Source organism: Chinchilla lanigera, unplaced genomic scaffold (genome assembly GCF_000276665.1).
Source record: "Chinchilla lanigera isolate Chin_1 unplaced genomic scaffold, ChiLan1.0 scaffold00110, whole genome shotgun sequence".
Lineage (NCBI taxonomy): Eukaryota > Metazoa > Chordata > Mammalia > Rodentia > Chinchillidae > Chinchilla > Chinchilla lanigera.
The window spans coordinates 4,233,859-4,255,907 of record NW_004955511.1 but is presented as its reverse complement, the minus strand read 5'-3'; the positions used below and the strand labels follow the sequence as shown (position 1 = coordinate 4,255,907).

At 45.1% G+C, this 22,049-nt stretch overlaps 1 protein-coding gene across 5 annotated transcripts; it reads left to right on the top strand.

Annotated features, from left to right (window-relative positions):
- The first annotated feature begins 4,324 nt into the window (after positions 1-4,324).
- On the top strand, positions 4,325-21,438 carry Gif (gastric intrinsic factor (vitamin B synthesis)). 5 transcript variants are annotated; one of them, XM_005408071.2, is made up of 11 exons: positions 4,333-4,432; positions 5,172-5,348; positions 5,597-5,723; positions 6,358-6,534; positions 7,202-7,315; positions 7,730-7,870; positions 9,557-9,738; positions 12,457-12,634; positions 13,821-14,022; positions 18,314-18,432; positions 20,966-21,438. In XM_005408071.2, the coding sequence occupies exons 3-11, from the start codon at positions 5,645-5,647 to the stop codon at positions 21,025-21,027; spliced, it is 1,254 nt and encodes a 417-aa protein (XP_005408128.1). In that variant the 5' UTR covers positions 4,333-4,432; positions 5,172-5,348; positions 5,597-5,644; the 3' UTR covers positions 21,028-21,438. The 5 variants fall into 5 exon arrangements, with proteins under 5 accessions (XP_005408125.1, XP_005408128.1, XP_005408129.1 ...); XM_005408068.2 differs by lacking the exon at positions 5,172-5,348 and having other exon boundaries at positions 4,325-4,432; XM_005408072.2 differs by lacking the exon at positions 5,172-5,348 and having other exon boundaries at positions 4,333-4,460.
- The last annotated feature ends 611 nt before the right edge of the window (positions 21,439-22,049 follow it).

Sequence of the window (22,049 nt, the reverse complement as noted above, 5' to 3'; positions counted from 1 at the left end):
GAAGGAACGACTGGGATGAGAGAAAGAAGACAAAAGAAAGAAGAAAGGCAAAATATACATATATAGCTGTGATAACTGTATTGCTGTTGTCTGATGGTGTACTGAAATGAACAGTTAATGCTCACAGTTTTTTATGTTCTGATCGATTTTGCATGCTTGTGTCTGGTGCTCTGAGCAATTGATTTGAAGGTAACAGTAGGCAATGGAATTACAATGGAACTCCTATCATCTTGTCTAGTGAAACTCTGTTTATCTCTACTGTTTTATCAAAGAATTATTTTCTTATTCCCTATAATGGTTTGAGCAATCTGTTATTCTCACATCTGGTAATCTGAGCAACGTAGTTGAGGACAGAGATATGTAATGTAACAACCACTGTTGATTCGTATTATTTTGTCTTGAGACTCTGTATCACTTTGAATCTTGCTTTGGTGTGTTTATGTTTGTGATACTGGTATGCTGCTACTGTTTTATTTCTTTGCTTATTTGTTTCCCATTTACTACTCTCTTTTAAAAAAAAATTTTTAAAAAGGATTTTAAAAGCCATTAGAGGGAAGCTCACCTCAGGATGAAGTAAAGTACAAGGAAATTAGACCCCATGTCTGATAAGGTGGGGAATCTCAGAGAACCAGGAAAAATGGAGGCCAAGTTCTAGGTCTAAGGTTTCAGCAGCACATGGAGATCAACAGAAAGTTTGTAGGGAGACACGAGAGGGAGGAAGCCAGTTGTCACAGTCACTTCATACCAGCAGTTTGTGGAGACGGAGAGGGTGCCTGAAACAAAGGGAAAACAATGAAGCTTGATTATAAAAAGTTAGCTCAAAACTTGAAGATCCATACCACCCACTTCCACACCCGTCCCAGGGGAATCCTTGTTCTTCTCCCACCTTTATTTCCCTCTTACTTCCCAATAAAAATCAGCCTAACATTTGTGTCAGAATATACATGCAAAAAGTCAGAGTTAACGTCACATTTTTGTGATGAGACATTAGCAATGTACTTTCTTGGCAATTTTGAAATACATATGACATTATTGTCAACTGTAAATAGTATTGAAGAGTATGTCCTTTGGAATTCTCATACAGTGTGTGGATGTGGGTTCACTGTTTATAACACATTTGCCACTCTGCTGGCGGGGTGTTGGTGATAAGAGGGCTAGGTTTGTGTGGGGACACAGTAGTAGATGGATTCCTCCTGTACCTTTCTCAGTTTTGCTAAAAATAAAACTGCTCTTAAAGTTAAATCTTGCCTTTTCTCTTAGTTTGTACTTTGCCTTACTCAGATGGAGGGGGTGGGGAAATAGAGTGAAGATATGTCATGTATGAGGTCCTAATGACCTCGTACATGTGGACCATATGTGCCATGGGCTAAGATTAGTAATGTGGACAAGAATGAAAAGGAGGAAGAGGAAGAAGAGGAGGAGGGAGAGGGAGAGGGATTGAAAAAGAAACAAGCTGTACTATGTACATGCACCAACCCCCCAAGATGACTGCAAGATGCATGTACTGCAAACATGTACTAATACAATAAGATACTGGGAAAATTAAATCTTTAATAAAAAGCAATTTCTTTTCAGTTCTCATTTAATTTTTCTGATTGGATCAAACATTGTGCTCCCCTGCTTCCTAACACCTCCCTCTAGCACTTCCAGGCTCCATTTTTAACAAAGGGCAGAATTTCTCCCCTCAAGCGGTTTCTCTAAGTACAGCAGAGTGACACCGCTTCCTGAGAAACACCACTAACCTGAGAGACGGACGTGAAGGCTGGGGACGTAACATCCCCCAGCACTCCGCAAACACTGGCCAGTGAGACCCAGCTCTGGGCGCACTTGCTGGACGAGAAGCTCCTGAGGCTTGGGACTGTGAAAACAGAACCTGGACTAAATCTAAGCAGAGAAACTTCTGTCCACAGGAAAGAGTAATCTCCACAAATAAACCTTACAGAAGCAGAGAGACAGACAGACAGCCAGGCAGACAGACACAGAGACGGAGAACTTTGATACCAAAATACTAGGCACAGGAAAAAAAGCAAATGAGTGAGTGCGCGTGTGTGTGTGTGTGTGTGTGTGTGTGTGTGTGTGTGTGTACTCTAATAAAATATTAGGCATTGAAAAATAAGCAAATAAGTGTGGGTGTGCGGGTGGGTGGGTACTTTGATAACAAAATATTAGGCATAGGGAAATAAGCGAATGAGGGAGCCGAGGGAAGAGTTAACCAGAGTGTCAAAACAGTACTAATGAAGAAATGCATGGCTTGCAGGGTTCCTGTTGTGGATTGCAGTATTTGTTAAGTGCAACCACTGTGTCATGTGGTGTGGCAACCGTGGTCGCCAGTGACAACCTAAAGGAAGTACACGGTGACAAGTGAGGACACAATAGGTGTGGGGTCACCTCAGGTTGGTCTCCAGCAGCATCTGGACCACAAGGGCAGCACCATGCCAATTCCTAATGTAGTATTATTCTTGCTATCATGAAATACAAAACTTCTGTTAACATAAAACAAGAAAAATTTATTATGTTAAGGTTCTGGAAGTCACAAGCCCCAAGTGGGTCTCACTGGGCTGAAATCTAGGTGTGATCAGGCTGCGTCCCTTCCAGAGGTCCTAGGGAAGTGTCCACCCCTGTCTTCTCCAGCTCATTCACTCCCTGCCTTCCGCCCTGTGCCATCACCGTGGCCTCTGCGTCCACCATCTCGGCTGCTTCTCCCCTCTCTCCCACCTCTCTTGTCCACTTTGGACCCGGTGGATGCCCTGTGCTCGCCCAGATAACCCTCGCTAAGTCTCCTGCTTCAAAGTCCTCTCATTAGCAACTTTAGTGCTGCACCTAACTTTCATTCCCTCTGCCGTATAACCTGTGTAACGTATTTTCAGGTTCCACAGATGAGAACAGGGCCGGCTGGCCAGGACAGGCAGGGGAAGACAGCACCATTCTGTCCCCTCCTCCTTCACACTGCGTACACCGTCCTCCACCAGACACCCAAGCTGTCCTTCCGAGCCTAACCCCGCCATATGTGCAGTACGGGATACACGCAGCGGTGATCAAAACATACAGTCACATTTAAAATTTGTAAACCATGTTTCAGGAAAAGCCACGCTGTCCTCAACCTTCCTCTAGACTCCCCATTCCTTCACGTTGAACGCTCCTCATAACTGCCACTTTAGGAAGCAGTTCTGGAAGTCCTCTTTCATGAGGGTCTTCACCAAGTAGGATAATATTAAAACATAAAAATACAGTGGTTGCTGCTACCCAACACTATCCAACAGAAAGACAAGCTAGTAAAGACACTACTATGTGTCCTCATCCACCTTACTCACCAGATCTGGCACCAGTGACTTAGGGCTCTTCCCCAAAGTCAAAGTGACCTTTCACAGTCACTTTGAATCACTTCAACACACCAAGACAGCCAAGACAGCATAGCTAAAGACACTCACGAAAGAGGACTCCAGAGCTGCTGTGGAAAGAGGGAAGGACAATGGGGTGAGCGCGTTCAAAGCGAGGGAGAATTGCGGGTGGGGGGGGGAGGGTGGTAAGAGGAAGTAGTTTTGTACTGTAATGAGTTCCTTCACATTTAAACATTCGGGGCTGGGGATGGCACAGCGCCTGCCTGGCAAGCCCGAGGTCGTGAGTTTGATTCCCGTTACCGGAAAAAAAACAAAATAGATAAATAAATAAATAAATTTAAACATTCACCATATTTTTCAATCACATGTCATGCAGCACTGCCTCGCAGGTTACCCTGACACCTAACCGCCGAGAAAATTTCTTATGCCCTGTTCCAATAGGTTAGGAATCCAGGGAGGATGAGACTGTCCTCTGGCCTAGTCTCCAGCAGGCTGCCACCAGCACGTCAGCTGGGGCTGCCTTACCTCAGAACTCCTAGGGGAAGAAGGTCTGTCAGCAGGATCCTCCTCCCCCGGATGTGGGCTGGAAGCCTCTCTCAGGGGTTCACCTCATGGGCCTCTCCATAACACAGCTCAGAACCTGGCAGCTTCCTCAGAGCAAGGGGAGACCAGACAGCAGGAGGGGAAGAGCCAGAGACCTCACTGTGAGCAAGAGGGCGCCAGCCTCCGGGACTTGGGCCTGTTGCTCTTGCTGCATGACCTTCCCAGAGTTAGAGCAGCCTACGTGCTGCAGAAGGGGACTCCTGGGGGTGACATGGGGATGTCAAGCAAGAGGTGAGGACAGAGGCCGTGTTAGAAGCTGTTTGCTACACCCCACTCTGCTCCTACCTCACAAAGCTACCAGTGCTCCCTGAGAAGGAAAAAGCTGCTTTAGAACTCACGTCATTTGTATTTGTTCAGTCATGCATTCATGCAGGTCACAGGCGCTGGGGACAGAGAAGCAGGCAAGTGCCCTCCTCCTTGGAGCAGACGCTCTAGAGAGGAGGGCGATGAGCGATCAAGCACAACACACACAGCGCGACTCGGCGCGGCAGGTATGAGGCAGCCAGGGCGGTCAGTGAGGTGAGGTTGTCTTATTGGCATGGGCTGGAAACCCTTTCTAATAGTTTCCCTCTGAGCAGAGAAATTAAGAAAGCCAGCAGCCACTACAAGGCTGTCTGGCAAAGCTTTCTGCGGACGATCAAGTGCAGAGCTGGGTAAGGTTTTCAAGGAACACAAGAGGGCCCATGCGGCTGGAACAGAGCGAGCAGGAGAGAACGTGGTTGGCGGTGAATTTACAAAGGAAACTAGAAGCCAAATCTTATAGAGCCCTGTAGGTCATTAAAAGGACTTCTACGTTTATTCCACAATGGGAGCCACTGGAAAATTTTCCCCTCAAAGGAGCTCCTCAAAATGCAGAAAGGATTCAACCCCTTCCCTCACAATTTCAAGATACTACTCCAGTTCTCTTTATAAGGAGGTGTTCTTTGCTTTATTACATAGTTACATTTCTGGGGGGAAGAGTGTATAGCTTTTTTTAAAAAAAGAAAAGAGAGTAGATAGTAATGTTAAGTGATCCCACATTTTCTAATTACTGACTTTAAAGGATAATACTAGATCTGAAAGCCTTCAGTGTTAGAAACTATTTCTCTTCCTGAATAAGGAAAGAGAAACAAACAGTATTGGTGAAAATGAAGGTCTATCTCTTGCCTAAAGTCAAACTACTTCACAGAGTCCAGGCTAGCACCGAGGTCCCAGTTAAACTAATTGCATCAAGTCAGATTTCACCTGCAGGTAGATCCTCACCTGAGAGCCCCGAAGGCAGTCCTGGACCCTGAAATGAGCTGATGCCTATGGCCTCCCAAGCTCAAGAAAGTGGCTGCAGATGAACAATCGCAAGGTTCCTTGACCCCATAGGATAAGTCCTAGGAAAAGACTTGTTCATACTTGCACATTAGCCAAACTTCTAAGGTAATGATACAGGAATCCGACAAAGGATATATTTTCATCGTTGGCCTTGTTGCTTGTCTACCTGTCTAGAAGTCACCTTCAAAACCTATCAGAGGTCCATATCGTAAGTAAACATAGTTAAGCAAATGGAAATTTGCTTATCCAGGGAAGGAGAGGTCAACACAGGTACTTAGGAGTGGCTGGGTGAGGGGCAGACTCTTTTGCAAAGATACGCACATATGAGAAGGTGAGAAACACTCCACCTGCAGATACTGGACCTGTGAGTGGGGAGACGGCGCGGGACAGCAGAGAGTGAAATGGCCTGGATTGCCCTCTTCCTCCTGAGCCATCTCTGGGCTACAGCTGGGACCTCTGCCCAGGTCAGACGCTCATGCTGTGAGTATGGTGCTTGTTCCGAGCGGGACAGGACAACTGTGACCCTGGGTGCAGGCAGAGATCCCGGGCACTGAGGTCTGCCGAGGAGAAGGGGGTTGACCTAGCGATCGCTGTAGGGGTCCCAGCAGGTAAGTGGAGGTGGGTGCCAGTGGGTGGCCGCATCTTTCCTGCTTTAACAGAACAAGTTCCTTGGGAATGGGGGTGGCAGATGTTTTACTAAGAGAGGTTGAATGACCCCTACACACAAGAATGATGGCTGCCGGCACAGATACTCAGTGGCCCTGGAGACCAGGACCACGAGGAGCAGGGGGCTTCGGTGCCAGCTGCGTGCAGGTCATACCCCAGATCCACATCATTCACGGAAGACTGGGGGGAGGTAGATGCAAGGAAATCCATTTCTAAGGAAGTGCTGGAAATCACACAGAAGGTCTGCGAGCCATAGTGCTTAAAGTTAGTAGAATGGGGTATTTGAAAAGAGGTAAGGACTGGTTGGCTATCGAAGAAAAATTGCAAATGTTTTCTGCATTTCTCTTTAACCACTTAGGATACCGGGCAAGAGCGGGAGACCTGGGGATCGTGTTTCTAAGACGAGGGTGGTGGTGAGGGGTCTGGTAAAGGGCTTTTGTCTTCCCAGCCGTCCCGTCGGGACAGCAGCCCTTGGTGGACGGCATACAAGTGCTCATGGAGAACTCGGTGACCCGGTCGGCATTTCCCAACCCCAGCATCTTGATTGCCATGAACTTGGCTGGACCCTACAACCTGGAGGCCCAGAAGCTCCTGACTGAAGAACTGCTGGCCAGTAACCCTGCTGGTGAGATACCCAAGACCTGCTCCTGCTCCCTGAATGCCACTCCACTGGCCAGTACTCCCCAGCCCAGCTCGGTGCCACTCTGCACCCCAATGCCGCCTGTGACTGTACCTAAATCATTTCTCCCTACAGAAGACCTAGAAGGAAGTCAGCGTGAGCTCTCAGCATTCAGACAGCAGGTCAGGACAACAGAAAGAGCCCCAGATAGATATAAAAATAGCAGGCTTCCGGTTCTGCATGTCCTGGTGCCTCTTCCTCATCCTACACTCTAGTAGTGCTGTAGATACAACTAATAGCAATGGTATTGACAACAAATCTCTATTCTGCATACTTCAGAATTACTTGGAGGCTCAAGTTAAATAACAAAATTTAAATTATTTTGTAACTGTGGATGTTTGTAGATAAATTTGGACGGATGTTTTGCCTCTTTCTAACCAGATAAACCTAGGATTCCCCATGCAGTCGTCAAGTCACAGAGAAGATCCTAGATTCAATATTCCTTTAAGTATCCTTCCATCTTTGTTTGGAAAGACAGATCAAAGACTTATGCAAGGCCACTGTTTTAAAAATCAAAATGATTCTGAGATAAAAGCAGGAAGCCCGACTGGGCCCTTGTGGTCACTCCCTGAGACTGTCCCTTTGTGTCGCTGTCCTGTTTGTTCCTCTGCAGACCTCACCGTGGGACAACTTGCCCTCAACATCATGGCCCTCACCTCCTCCTGCAGAGACACTGCGAGCAAAGTGTCTGCTCTACAAAGAGAAATGGAGCTCTGGGCGGCTCCGGGTGAGACCTCCTGGGAATGGGGGGTAGTGTGGCACTGGGACCGTCCTGAGAACCTGGAGCCCAGCAAGGAAAAGGGTGCAGGTGCTGAGAGTGGAACGTTAGAAAAGAGGCACGATGTCCCCTCCACTCGGCCAGTCCCACCTGCGAGGGATTCCCTTCTGAGCCAAAATGGACCAGAAAGCCAAGTGTCCGCACCACAAGGACCGGTCAGGCCACCTCTGTCTGCAGACAGCATCCTCGCTCCCATTGCATCCAAACGCCACATAATATTCTCATTCCGAGTGACGGTGGGGTGACCCTTCTCCGTGACTGTGCCTTTCTTTGGAGACAGGTTTCTTTTCTGTTGAAGAGCTTTGGCTTTGCCGGCTTCACCAGTGTCCCCAGCGTGATGACCGCACTCTCTCCCTCTCCCAGGTCCCCATGAGGAAGCCACAGCCTTCTACGCTCCCGGTCTGGCGGTCTTGGCGCTGTGCCAGAAGAACTCCGAGGCCACCTTGCCAATGGCAGTGGGCTTTGCTAAGGCACTGCTGGCCAACACCGCTCCCTTCGACGTGGGTAAGTAGGCGGCCACCCCCGGACGCTGCCCTGAGCCCCGTGCTGGAGCTGGTAGGCCACGTGGAGCACTTCCCGCGGAGGATCTGAGACCACGGAAGTGCATCTAGACAGGAAAACTTCACAGGTGTTTCTTGGACACGTAAATTGAGGAGCAAAAGACAGGAGGTCGTAACATGTAGACGCAAGGGCAGTACTTGAAAGGTCCAGAAGCTACAAAATCTCAACTGGGAATAATAAACCTGTCACTCAAGTCAGAAGTTTTTTCCAAGCTAAATAGCAAATTAATCAAATTAATTAAATCTCGCATCCACCCTGCCTTGCAGCCTCTTTAACTGCTGCCAGGGCAGCACCCTCTGCTCCCCTTGGTGCTTCTCCATATTGAACCACACATCCTCTTTCTATTAAACAGCTATTACTTGAACCCTAAACCCTCCCAGAAATGGGGGGCCCTCTGGCTCCTTGCCTCCACAAGCTTATGCCTGTGTGGAATGGAAGCTTGCTCCTCTGCCACACCAGATCCGTTTTCTGCCCACCTCTCATTGTAGAATGATCCCGCACGGGCCACCCTCAGGGCCTGCCTCTCTCATGGTCCGCTTCCTCCTCTGCTGCTCTCTGAGCTGTAGCATTATCTCCGCTTTCACTTCTCAGACACACCTCGGCAGAAGCGCCTCAGATTTCAGTTTCTATCAGACAAGCAAGCAGGTAAATATTCTTCTAGCTCCCTGTGTATGGGTCTCCTTTTCCCATGTGAAACCTCATGCATTACTGGGGCATCTCGGCCAGTTCAAGAAGTTTGGGCTCTTTGTCTTTGGGTTTCAATAACGTTATTATCCTCAATGAAATTACGCAACTTTCAGCATAGGGTGGGAGGGAAAGGTCAATAGGATAAAAGACGCCATCTGGCAAATTTTCCATTTGTTCTGGTCTTATTATCCCAGAGCTTGCTCATTCCATCCAGTGTTCATCATGTACCAATGATGAAAAATCCCTTCTCTGGGTGCCGTGGGGGTGCCATGTTCCTGCCACCCAAGCATTCACAGAGCAGAGCAACAACATAGTACATCGGAGAGTACTGAGATGGCAAAGTAGACACAAAAACACACGCTAGAGTTCAGGATGGAGACTGTGCATGCCATTATGGGGAGACCAGGAAGGCTTCACAGACAAGGAGTGACACCCAGGCCTTCAAGAGCAGTGACATTGCCGTATGTGGTGGTGCACGCCTATAATCCCAGCACTCGGGAGGCTGAGGCAGGAGGATCATTGCGAGTTCGAGGCCAGCCTGGGCTGCAAAGTGAGCTCAAGGCCAGTCTGAACTGCATAGTGAAACCTTGTCTCAAAAAGACCAAAAAAGAAGAAAAAGAAAGAATGACGAATTCAGGGGAGATAAATGGGGCAAGAGACGTGGGACTGAGCACAGTGCCAACCTTCATTAATGAAAAGCATGAGCTGTTAAGCCGGGTGCAAATTCTGGCCCTGCTACGTCTTGGCCGTGCGGCCTCGGGCAGCTCCTTAACCCCTCTGAGCCTCCGTTTGCCCACCTCCTAAACTACGCAGGGACTACTTCACAGCTTGTCCTGAGGGCTGAACGGATCTTCTGACCCGAATGCAGTGAGAACGTGACACTTGGCTGTTCAACTGTGGAGGCGATGGTGGTGCTAACGGCCCTGCCCCCGTGGTTCACAGGCACGGGAGCAGTGGCGGCCTTGGCTTTGACGTGCATGTACAACAAGATCCCCGTAGGCTCCGGGAACAGCTACAGAACCCTGTTTGGTCATGTACTGCAGAGCACAGTGGAGAATATCAGCCTGAGGATCAGAGACAATGGCATCATCGGAAACATTTACAGTACTGGCCTTGCCATGCAGGTAAACCCATCCTGGGTGCTCGAGACTGAGTCCATGCCAACCAGCCTGGACTCTGGGGTCAGGAGAGCAGGCATCAAATATCTCTGGAAATGCCAACCAGTATGACTTGGGGATGATGCTTCCGGTGCCTGGGCCTCCATGTTTCTACTGGTAAAACACAAATACAGCATGAAAACAACCTTATGTGGAGGAATTTTCCTGCCTTGGAAAAATGGAAAAAATCCAAGGACATTTTGGGTTGTTATTAATGACAACAATTCACTAGTACTAAATATAGACTATTGAGTGTTTTATGTATAAATAATGATATTTAACGTAAGTGCTTAAAATACTGAATTTTTAAATTCAGGCTTGCAGCCCAATGTTCTTTTTTCAAACTTTCATCTTAATCTAAAAAAGCAGGTTTGTATTTACAGTGCTTAATAAAAAGGGAGAATCACAGGGTTTTGCTGCTAGCCATAAATGAAGTACAGTTCTGGACTCTTCTGAAAAATAAATTGTCCCCTGAGAGAAAAAGTGGAGACCACTGTTAATATCCATATATTAAAAAACTAGACAAGGGCATAGGCAGCCAAAAATTAGTTCACACTGAGCAAACTTCCGCCCCAACGTACCATGTGCAGAAGTGACTGATAAGAACAAAGTCAGTTTCTGATATGGTCAATGAGATTTTTTCATAGAAAAACGCTCATTTTTTCCATGGGTAAATCACATAAGATTATTCCCAGGGCTCAACTCTGGTGGAAGAAAGCAGGTAGGCTGGGAGGAATAAATGCAATGGATATAAAATTTCGGTGGGGATGGGTAGAGCTACTCTCTTAAAATAACATTACTTCTACTTCATGCCAGGCTAAGAAAGGTTGACTCTTCAGATTTGGCTCACGGATTCTATTCAGGATCTTATCAGTGGCTAGGTACCTTTGATAAGCTGTATCCAGATACCACGGGCCATGTGGATTTCTTGTCAGTTAAGATACGTGACTTCCCCCTCCCCTCCTCCTTACTGCCCGTATCTGGAGTTTACCCAGGCAGCTTCTCATCTGGAATCAGCAGAGGTCTACACTATACCCTTGGTGTAATCTAAAATGTTCTAGTATAGAGATCAAAGGGCTCAAAGCTATAACAACTTGGGTTTCAACCCCAGATCCACCACCATCTTGAACAAATATTGACTTTCTCTGAATTTAACCTTCTCCACAGTAACAGCTAGGTTAAAAGAAGTATGATGTCCAAAAACATCACAGGTACAATGCCATGCCCGCCGTTCACGGTCTCTCTTGGCAGAACAGTAGAGCTAGTAAAGGTTCTCGCCCTTTGCTTGCCTACTTCCGGAATGTCAGTGTCCTTCACGTGGCCCCATACCAGCTTAACCCTCTGGAGGCTTGGCATTGGCAATGCTTTATTCCAAGGGGAATTTCTCACTTGGTGCAATGTAGGATGATTTTTTTTGCTGAGGCGTATCCGCCTGATGATGACTCTTAAGCCAAACTACTTCCTCAAGTGGCTTTTAGCAAGAGTCATAGCCCCTGATTTCCAAAGTCACCCCTGTCACGACCCTCCAAGCGCCCGCACTGCTCTCCAGAGGAGCGACCGTTTCTCACTCCCCTCCACCTTCTTCCAACTCCATTCCCAGCTTCAGGCAAATTGGTCGTCACCAACCCCGGCGCCTGACCATGCCTTGCTGGCCCACACAGCACAGCTGTAATGAGGAGGCGGGCACCAAGACGTGTGCTACGTCCTGCACTACAAAATCCTTTCCCCCATCAAATGACATGCCCCAGTGATAGGTGGGAATTATGATTTCTATTCTACCTACAAGGTAGAAAACTCAGCAATGTGGGGTAAGTGGCTCAATGCATTAATCAAGATTCATTTTGCAAGTGACAGAGCCCGAGTCATTGTTGCATGAGGAAAAATAATAGGGACTTACTATTTCACCTATATTGGGAAATCCAGGGCTAGACCAGATGGCTTCAGAAATAGCTGAAATAAGGGCTCCAACCATGAAATGAGGAGCCACGCTTCCTGCCATTCCACAGCCCTGGTTTCCCCCATTCTGCATGGCTTCTTCAAGCTGGCTAAGGAAGGTGGTCACTGGCCATCCAGTATTTGTGCACATGGTCCCAGATGAACAACCGCAGCATGAAAATAAATGTCTCTCTCCCCCAGTGTCTGTACGCTGGATAGGACACATACCCACCAACCACCTCCCCAAGGGCACAGGGCTCTCCGGTCAGCCCGGTGCAGCCCATGAATCTACCCTGTGCCCGGGGAGCCTCAGACTGACAGTCCCGACCCAGTTACAACTGTGGGAGAAGTCCACAAAGGGTGTGTGTGACAATGTCATACATGGGAGGCATATACGGTGCCAGGTCGTCCTAGAGTACTGTCTTCTCTGGAGCTTGCCTGGCTGAGTGCCACCCTCACTCTACACCCACACCTGCTCATGAGCACGGCAGCCCTGGCAGTGCTCTCTGAAGCTGATCGCTGCGCAGATGTTTGTCCTGCGACTACTATGTGACGGATACGGCACCGAGGGGTGCACATGTAGCGCTGAAGATGGTGAGTGTAGTCCCAGTCCTTGTGTCGCTTCACACTGAATTCTGAATGATCACTAAGATTATGGGCCGAGTCTGTCCCTTAGAGGCAGGTACAAGCCAACCTTGACCTGTGCCTGATTTCTCAGTCTCTGTCTGTCTCCTACTCCCCTGTCCCAAGGCTCTCTCTGTGACACCTGAGCAGCCCAGCAAGGCGTGGGACTGTGAGAAAACGATGGCTACCGTACTTGACGAGATTAAGGAGGGAAAATTCCAGAATCCTATGTCCATTGCTCAAATCCTCCCATCCCTGAAAGGCAAGACCTACTTAGATGTTCCCCAAGTGATCTGTGGTTCTGGTAAGAACTCTTTTAACATCTGCCTCTTCTTCTGTCCAAAAGCAGCAACACACAACAGGGATGAAGTGGGGATCGATGTTATGTGGCATACAAGCTTGTTACGTTGTCTGACTTCCAGTCTCCAAGGGGGTGCACCGCCACACAGCCAAATCATCCAGCCCCCTGTCTATAACACGCGGCGTTTATTTCCTGAGCGCCTGCTATGGGGAAAGCCCACTGTGGGGTACAAGGGGTGGGAGGCCCATGTTCCCATCAACGACATGGTTTCATTCCTTCTCTTGACAAACATGCTACCAGATGTCACGTACATGGCATCATATCTGCTCTTTACAAAGTCAGAAACTGATATGTACACAAAGAGCTACAGTGTTTAGAATAATGAAACAGGTATTAAACAGAAATTAAATCTATGCAGATGACATTTCAGCAAGCCTTAAAGATCTAACTATGAAAGCTTGGGCCTCATAGAACCCCAAAGGGATAGAGTAGAATGAGGCATCCTACTTTTTAATCTGAAATATCTTTATTTTCTACAATTATATTTTTTATTTTTAAAGATAAAAGAACAAAAACATATTAACAAACACACAGACATAAACGAAACAACATAAAAACAATACAGAACTTCAGACAAGGGGTAAGAAATGAACAACGGTTGTATTACATAGTGTTATCTTCATATTGGTTACTTGGGACAATTATAAATATAATACAAAAAAACACTTAAAATTGAAACACTGCAGAAAGACATGTTTAGAAATTAAGTATTCATCACAAAATTTGTACCACTGCAGAGGTAATTGCTTCTCTAGTTCTTTCTAATCAAATACTAACATATTACCCACTTACAGTGCATGGACTTCTTAAAACAAGAAAAAATTACAAATTTCTTGTCTATCACAAAGAAAAAGCTACAGAGATCAAAATCTAGCAAATTGATCCCAAATGTATCAAACCTAAAACATCTTCCCAACACCTCAGCCTGCTTCCCGGTGGTTTCCCTACATTCACAAGACCGCTGGGGAGCTTTGCCAGGATTCTAGCTGTCCGAGTGCCTCGTTAACTGCTCTGAAACTCGCTGCTTCCTTGACACCCTCTCTGGGGTAAGCTGGCGTTCACAGAGGTTTTGCATCTATCATAGAAACCCTATAACCGCTGACGGAAGTGATCACTTTGTTCTTCGCAGATCAAGTGGTGCCACCATCTGTCCCCGTCTATCCCACCGCAGTCCCCACCCTGGCATCTAACATCACCGTCATTTACACCATCAACAACCAGCTGAGAGGGGTGGAGCTGCTTTTCAAGGCAACCATCGAGGTCAGCGTGAAAGCCGGATCGGTGCTGCTCCTGGTCCTACAGGAAGCCCAGCGCAAAAACCCAATATTTAAGTGAGTGTTACATGTGGTGGTCACCATGCTCCTCCGCTGAACCAAATTCCCATGCTCTCTTCTTCCTTCATTTTCTTATGATTCTCCTGAGCAAGCTGGCATATTTTTATCTAAGAGCCTCTTGAAGAGCTTGTAGTCTAGTAAATACAAAAGACTTTCTTTAAAAAGTTAAATCAAGATGATAGGAAATCAGACCAGGGATCTAGCTCAGTGGCACAGTGCCTGTCTGGCAAGTGCAAGGTCCTGAGTTCAATTCCCGGTACAAAAAAAAAAAGATGATTGGAAATCAACAATGGTTGTTGTATTACTTATTGTTATCGTCAAGGTAGTTGCTCAGATTACCAGATATAGGTATGCAAGACCGACCAAACTTCTGTATCATTTTTACAGATTTTGTATTGTTTTGCTTTTGGTATTTTTTATTCTTTTCTTTTCAAAATGAAGAAAAAGAAAAGGAAGAATAAAAAGTTAAATCATCCAAATCAATAGAGAGTTGTAGTACCAGAAATTCAAAGCAGAGATGGTGAGTTGGAATAGTCAAAGAGGGTTCTGGGGCTTTGGGGCACAGGAATTAGTTGCTGTTTAGGAAGAGGAGGGGGACCGGCTCCTTTCAGGCAGAAGAAATGGCTACAGAGAAGCATGTGAGGTAGCAGTGAGCGAGGACTTTGGGGTCCCGGAGTAGCGAGCTTCACCAGGAGAGAACACAGGAGGAAGAGAAGGCTGGGTGAGGCGGTGAGAGACCCGAAATCCCAGGGCAGGAGATCAGCCTTCCGACGGCACTGCAAGTTGTCTTAGTGTCCGCACTGGTGCGTGTCTGAGAGCCATAGTAACTACTTCCACGATGGCTATGCGGTAGGTGTAAGTGACGGTCCCCTCCAGGGCTTCTCGCCTCCCTCCGTCTCTTCACCCCTTTTCCACTTACACTAGATCTATCTCCTTGTTTCCTCTCGTCTTTTATTTTGCTCTTAATAATTATGCATTGAATTTCTCACATGAGAGAAGCTATACAGTTTTAAACCTGTGTGTCTGATTTATTTCACTTAAGCTTACATTTTCAAGCAGCATCCACTGTCGGACAAATGACTCCATTTGGGAGTGCTGTGTGTACCATACCACTGTGTATACCAGTTGTATATAAGGCTCCCAAGGAAAGTCAACAATACCACACTCTCTTTATGCATTTGTCTGTGAAGCTTCTTTTTTTTTTTTTTTTTGGTTTTTCTCCGGTACTGGGAACCGAACTCATGACCTTGTGCTTGCCAGGCAGGCGCTTTGCCGCTGAGCTATGTCTGTGAAGCTTCTGTATAGCAAAGGAAACCATGAACAGTGAAGAGACGACCTACCAAATGGGAAAGAAAATTGCCAGCCCGTCCTTGGAAAGACCTCCGCAATATCTAGAATATAAGAAGAACTACAAAAAATTAGACTTACCAAATGAAAGACCCAATCAAAAAATGGGGAACTGAAATGAATAGACACTTCTCAGGAGTAGAAACAAAAACGGCCCATAAGTACATGGAAAAAAAAAAAAATGTTCAACACCACTGGCCTTCCGAGAAATGCAAATTAAAGCGTTGCGAGCTTTGGACCGAGGCAATCCATGCTGCAGCGTTACTTGGGTGTGGGGGCAGGAGACGAGGAAAGCTGGGGCGGGACTAACTACGGATGCTGTGACCGGACAAGCACTGTACCAAGGATAAGCAGGCCATGCCAAGGAAAGCTCACGGTGGCTGGCTGCAGGGCTCAAGAAAAAGCAGCTTCACAACCACTGATGGGAGTGTCAGGGAGAGAGACCATCTTTCAGAGAGGAGATCCGGTTCCTCAGGTTGTGTCACTGAGGGTGTTCAAATCAGAAACCTTGGAAGGCTTTCGGAGAAGGCCCAAAAGAGGAGGTCTGGATGAGCGAGGGATGGGACAGACATCTGAAAGCAGCGAGGAACGCCGCTAAGGAACCACGAGGAGGAGGCAGACACGCGCGCTCTGAAATATAGTCAAACAAAGTGAAACTAGGGGCTGGGGATTTAACTCAGCGGCACAGCGCCTGCCTGGCAAGCGCAAGGTCGTGAGTTCAATTCCCGGTACCAGAAAAAAACCAAAAAATTTTTTTAAAAAATTAAAACAAAGTGAAACAAGACCGTGAGACACCTCCATTATTCCCACTTTGCAGATAGGGCAATTAAACCCAAGGAAGTTAAAGAATATTCTTAAAAAAGAAATATTCAACATCACAGGTCATTCGAGAGATGCAAATTAGCCGGGCGTGGTGGTGCACGCCTGTAATCCCAGCACTTGGGAGGCTGAGGCAGGAGGATTGTTGCAAGACCAGCCTGGGCTACAAAGTGAGCTCAAGGCCAGCCTGAACTGCATAGTGAGACCCTGTCTCAAAAAGACAAAAAAAAAAAAGAGAGAGAGAGAGAGAGAGAGAGATGCAAATTAAAACAACACCAAGATGAAGTCTCACCAGAGCAAGAATGGGTATCACCAAGAAATAAAGCAATAATAAATGCTGGCAGTACTGTGAAGAAAAGGAACACTTCTCCACTGCTGGTGGGAGTGTAAACTGGTGAAACCACCGTGGAAGTCATTCTGGATATTCCTTTAAAAAAAACTAGGATTGGAGGTCCCATTGGACCCAGCTATTCCCCTTCTGGGAATCTTCCCAGAAGAATTAAAAACATCATACCATAGTAATATATATGCAGCCATGTTTACTGCAGCACAATTTGTAATAGAAAACTCTTGGAAACAACCCAAATGCCCATCAACCAAGAAATGAATAAAACAAGATGTGGATTTTTTTATACAATGGAGTATTACTCAGCCATGAAAAAAAAGGATAGAGACTTTTATAGATAAATGGATGAAACTAGAGTTCATACTCATGAGTGAAATAAATCAGACTCATATGTGTAAGCATCATAGTATCTCCCTAGTGTGAAAAGCTGAAAGAGTAAATAAGACATTATAAATGTATATTAATTCTGAAAATAATGTCATGTTAGCCTTCCAAAATTTTTCTTCGTTTTCAAAACTGTTTTAATGACTTCAAGTCTTTTGGATTTTTCTAGCAATTTTGGAAAAACCTGTCAATTTTTTAAAAAGTGAAGTTTTCATTAGAGTTAGATTATTAGGCCAGTCTTTGGAAAATTGTTATCTTTAAGTGTTTCATCTCAAAATGTTTCTTGAAATCTTCAATTTCTCTGTAATGTTTTCTAGTTTTCTTATATAGATCTTGCAAATTTTGTAGTGAGATTTATCACTACTTCATATTTTAATACTCTTGTAAATGATGTGTTTTGTTCATGTTTGTTGCCATGAAGTGGAAGTATAGTTGCTTTTCAAAAAACATTTCTTAATAAAAAATATTCCTAAAGTCACATAAAGTGTAAGCAGGAGAGTTGAAAGCTGAGCCCCACCTTAACAGACGCTGAAGCTCACATTTTTTTCAACTACCCTGTCAGGGAGAGGGAGAATACAGAAATAAATCACAGAGGAGAAAATTAAAGGTTGGGGAAGGTTGACAGTTTGCAAAAAGAAAAAGCAGAAAAAAAACCATGGAGAAATCTCAGTTTAGGCAGAGTCAGGAAAGGGGCCAGCTTGTGGAAAGGAAGCAATTGAAGTTTCAGATCCTCCAAATATACTCACTTCTCTAAGCCTAGGTTTAATGTTACCTTAGTTTCCTTTCCTGGATTGTAAATATAAGAAATACACGTGGTAAAACTTTGACAAAAAATTATTAAGAAGAAAACAAACATGCAGGCACAGTTCATTCACAATAAAAACTACTATTTTTCTAATTTTGTATTACAAGTGCTTGTGATTCATCAGCTACATGCGACAGATAGTTCTGTGAGATTTGCACCCCATCTGTTCATTTAATATTACTACATAAGTGTTTTCCTATTTTACTGAAAATTATTAAATATTTTTATAACTTTCAAATTTTCAATTTTGGATATGCACTCTATCACTCATCAAATTTTCATCCATTGTTGGGCATTTACACTTTTAATTTGCTTTTTAAAAATCATTCATTTTCATTTCATTTACTATCAAGTGAAGTCATTTCATATTCATTAGTCATTTTAATCTTAAAGGACCTAGAATGGCTGTATATCCCTTCATTTCTCCACCCCCCTGCCCCCAGTACCGGGAACCGAACTCACGACCTTGCACTTGCCAGGCAGGAGCTGTGCCGCTGAGCTAAATCCCCAGCCCCTGTATCCCTTCATTTTGCCCTTTACGGCCTGACCTAGAGTGAGACATTGATCACATGCAATTTCCTTCTCAGGTTTGAACTGACAATGACATCTTGGGGCCTGATTGTTTCTTCTATCAACAACATTGCTGAAAATGTCAATCACAAGACGTACTGGCAGTTCCTGAGCGACGGGACACCTATAAATGAAGGTAAGAAAAGGCCATTCACTTTTTCCAGAGTCTGACGGCTTCATTTATTATTTATCTCTTTCATCATTTAATCAATACATAAATGTCAGATTGTATATGCAGTTACAGTTATATACGTGAGTTACAGATATGTATGCACAGACATACACATAATTTTTAGGCAGATAGATCAACTTTATAAGTATCAAGGACTGGCTTTTTACAAAGAAGGAAACCCATCCTTCACTTTCTTCTTTCATGGTTTTTTTTGGGGTTTTTTGTTTGGTTGTTTCTTTTTGTCTTTTTGAGGCAGGGTCTCGCTATGCAGTTCAGGCTGGCCTTGAGCTCACTTTGTAGCCCAGGCTGGTCTCAAACTCGCAATGATCCTCCTGCCTCAGCTTCCCAAGGGCTGGGATTACAGGCATGCCCCACCATGCCCGGCCCATGTTATTTTTCAAATCTCTACTGAAAGGAATATCTGTGCCTGCATGTTTGGGCACAAAAAGTAGAGGAATAAAACTCAGACTCCAGGCAAATCTTCACATCCGTTAAAGTTGTAGAAATGCTAAAATACCCTGCAACTTAAAGAGCACTGGTGTATGGCTCTGCTGAAGGTTGATGTAAGCAGGCCAAGCTGATGCTAGTTGTCACCACGTGGAGAATCTGTAAAGGCAAATCAAGTCACAGCAGAGCGAGGCTACGGCTTGATAAAAGGCTTCAGTACCCAGCCTTACAACGGAGAGATGTCTTTCTTAGCATCTATCATATGGTCAACAAAACTTGGTGAGCCAGAATGTGCAGGATTGCAGCAAAGCATGTAAGAAAGACCTTGGGGTCATACAAGACTTGAAGCCCCTTTTCGTGTTTAAGAACTACATGTTCAAGTAACCCATCATATCCGGTCCACAGTCTCTATAGCTTTAAAATGGAAACGCCAATAACTATTTCCTGAGTTATTATGAGGATTAGAAATAATGTGCTTTAAATTAATAATTACAGTGCCTTTTGCATGGAGTATGGTAAATGCTTATTATCTTTTATTGGTTTTCATTTTTCTACTACCTTTCTCAAGAGAGTGCCCTGGCAACTTAAATTAGGCTTATTTTTGTTTTGATACAAGGTCTCACTGTGTAGTTCAGACTGGCCTGGAAGTCACTGTGTAGCTTAGGCTGTCCTCAAACTTGCAACAATCCTCCTGCCTCAGCCTGGAATTATAGACATGCACCACCACGCCCAACATGGCTTATTTTCACATTTGCCAATTATGTACTTTTCTTCTCTAGGAGAAAGGAGGGGAAAGGAGAAATCTCTGAGGCCCCAAAAAATATTTGGTCCTGAAATTATCATTCTTTCTGTTGCCTGAACTATGTGAAAAATAATGGATGTCGTCATCACATATCTTACTTGTATCTTTTGGGGAAGGTGTCGGGAACCGAACTCGGGACCTTGCGCTTGCCAGGCAGGCACTTGTGCCGCTGAGCTATATCCCCAGCCGTCATCACATATCTTTCCTGTCCTGAGGGACAAGAATTGTCAACCCACTGCCCTTCCTTATTTCTCACAAAATCTTCAAAAGTGAATGTGAGATACAACTTTGAATGCTCCAATTTTAGCCTAAATAAGCCATTTATTGCACAACTACTATCTACTGGGTACTGTGCTAGGCACCCAGCAGTCATTACTTCTAATCCTGAAAGTCTTCAAAAGAAATATTATGATGAAATTCCTAGGTGTTATGGCTTGTATCTAGATGTCCTCCCAAAGTCTCACGTGGCCATCGATGGGGCTTTTCAGAGCCGGCTGGAGCTAGACTGTGTCATTACTAAATCAGTCCACTGATCGCTTAAGGCACAGTTCTGCTGGGATCGAGGATGTGAGGCTGGGGTTGAGTCACAGTGCAATGCTAGGATTAAGGGTGTGAGTGTTACCGTCCTTACAGAGAGGCAGCCTGGATAAGGTATAATGGCGAGAAATCATCTTGTCGCTATTTGCTTGCTTTTGCTAATTTCTGCTGTCACGAACTGTTTCTGCGCCTGCCTTGGAGCCCACTGATTATGGACTGCAACTTCTACCAATTATGCGCTGCATAAGCCTTTCCTCCTTTAACTTTCGGTGTCAGAAAATAAATTAATTAATTAATTAAATTAAATAAGCATTTGGGGCCGGGGATATAGCTCAGTGACATAAGTGCCTGCCTGGCAAGTGCAAGGTCCAGAGTTCAATTCCTGGTACCAAAATAAAATAAAACAAAATAACTTTCGGTGTCAGGTATTTTGTCTCAGCAAGGAAAAGGGTAACTAAGACACTGTGAGGGAGAAGAGGCTGGTACTCATCTTGAGGGGACTCCTGCAAACATGCTCCTCTCAGTGGCGACCTACACACAGGAAACAAGAGCGCCTACGTCCCAATTCCATGTTTGTTCCACACTAACCACCCTGCTCATTTCTCTCTAGGGCGATTTGACTCCTCTAGCATTTGATAGGCTGACCCTCTGGGGTAGGGGTGGTTACATGCACACCACGGTCACCTTGGGTTATGCTCTGTTCCTTTCCAGGAGTTACTTACTATGTACCCTTCAACCACGAGCACATCATAGCCAACTTCACCCAGTACTGACAAGGAGGTCGGCGCCACTTCCCCTGAACACCTTCAACGGATGGGGGAAGACTTCCCACTGGATTTCAAGTCCATGCAAGAGACTGGATATTCACAACGCTCCCGTTTCTGGTTAGAAAGCCTCTGTGTAGAATAATTGGTGCCTCAACATCTGTGATTCATGAAAATAAAATCTCCAGCTTCTCAAAGCAATGAATGCATCATCATTTAACCCTCAGGCAGTGATGGTGAACCTTTTAGAGCTTTCGATGATACAAACAGCCCGCTGCGGCACAAGCACCATGGGTCGCCAGCACTGCTCTAGGGTGATGGCGGAGGGAGTTCCCGGCAACATCTTTGGAGGTCTTTCTGATCTTTATCAATTCAACAGCCCACCCCTACTTCTACAAATGAAATGATCTACCTTTTAAATCTCCTGTTTGTGTTTTTTTTTTTTTCGGTACCAGGAATCGAACTCAGGCTGTTTGTGTTTCTTACACCAAATGGCCCCTTTACAATCACTTAATGGAAACATACATTCATACAGACAAATACACATCAAATGACCAAAATTATTTCATATGAAAGCTCTCAGATGGCTCAGAACTCAATAAATGATGTCCTAACTTTCTCTTTCCATTTCTAATATCTGTTCTGGGTAACATCAGTTTTTAAGTATATTTTATATAATTTCAATATATTTGCATGTAAATATAATGTACATTTTACATATAACATGTAGTTTTAAACAGTATATCTTAAGTATTAGATACAGGCCTTTGAAAAATATTTAAGCTTTCAAAGGCAATCATAACTGTAATCTGTGGTACAAGGACTCAGTATTGGTACCAACTTCCTAGAGAGGAATATGAAAATGTGCATCCAATGGCCGAAAACAAACAACTGGCCCTCCGTCTTCACACATCCTGGGTCTGCAGATTCAGCCAATTACAGATCGAAAGCACTGTTTAAAAACTAAACCTGTAATGAACAAGCAGAGTGTTTTCTTCTCATTCTCTAAACAACACAGCACAGTATAACAA

Excerpts from the sequence above, each read along its gene's own strand:
- Gif (XM_005408068.2), top strand. The coding sequence starts at position 5,645 with ATGGCCTGGATTGCCCTCTTCCTCCTGAGCCATCTCTGGGCTACAGCT. Across the intron at positions 6,535-7,201 it reads GCTGGCCAGTAACCCTGCTG|ACCTCACCGTGGGACAACTT; the intron begins GTGAGATACCCA and ends GTTCCTCTGCAG. Across the intron at positions 7,316-7,729 it reads GGAGCTCTGGGCGGCTCCGG|GTCCCCATGAGGAAGCCACA; the intron begins GTGAGACCTCCT and ends TCCCTCTCCCAG.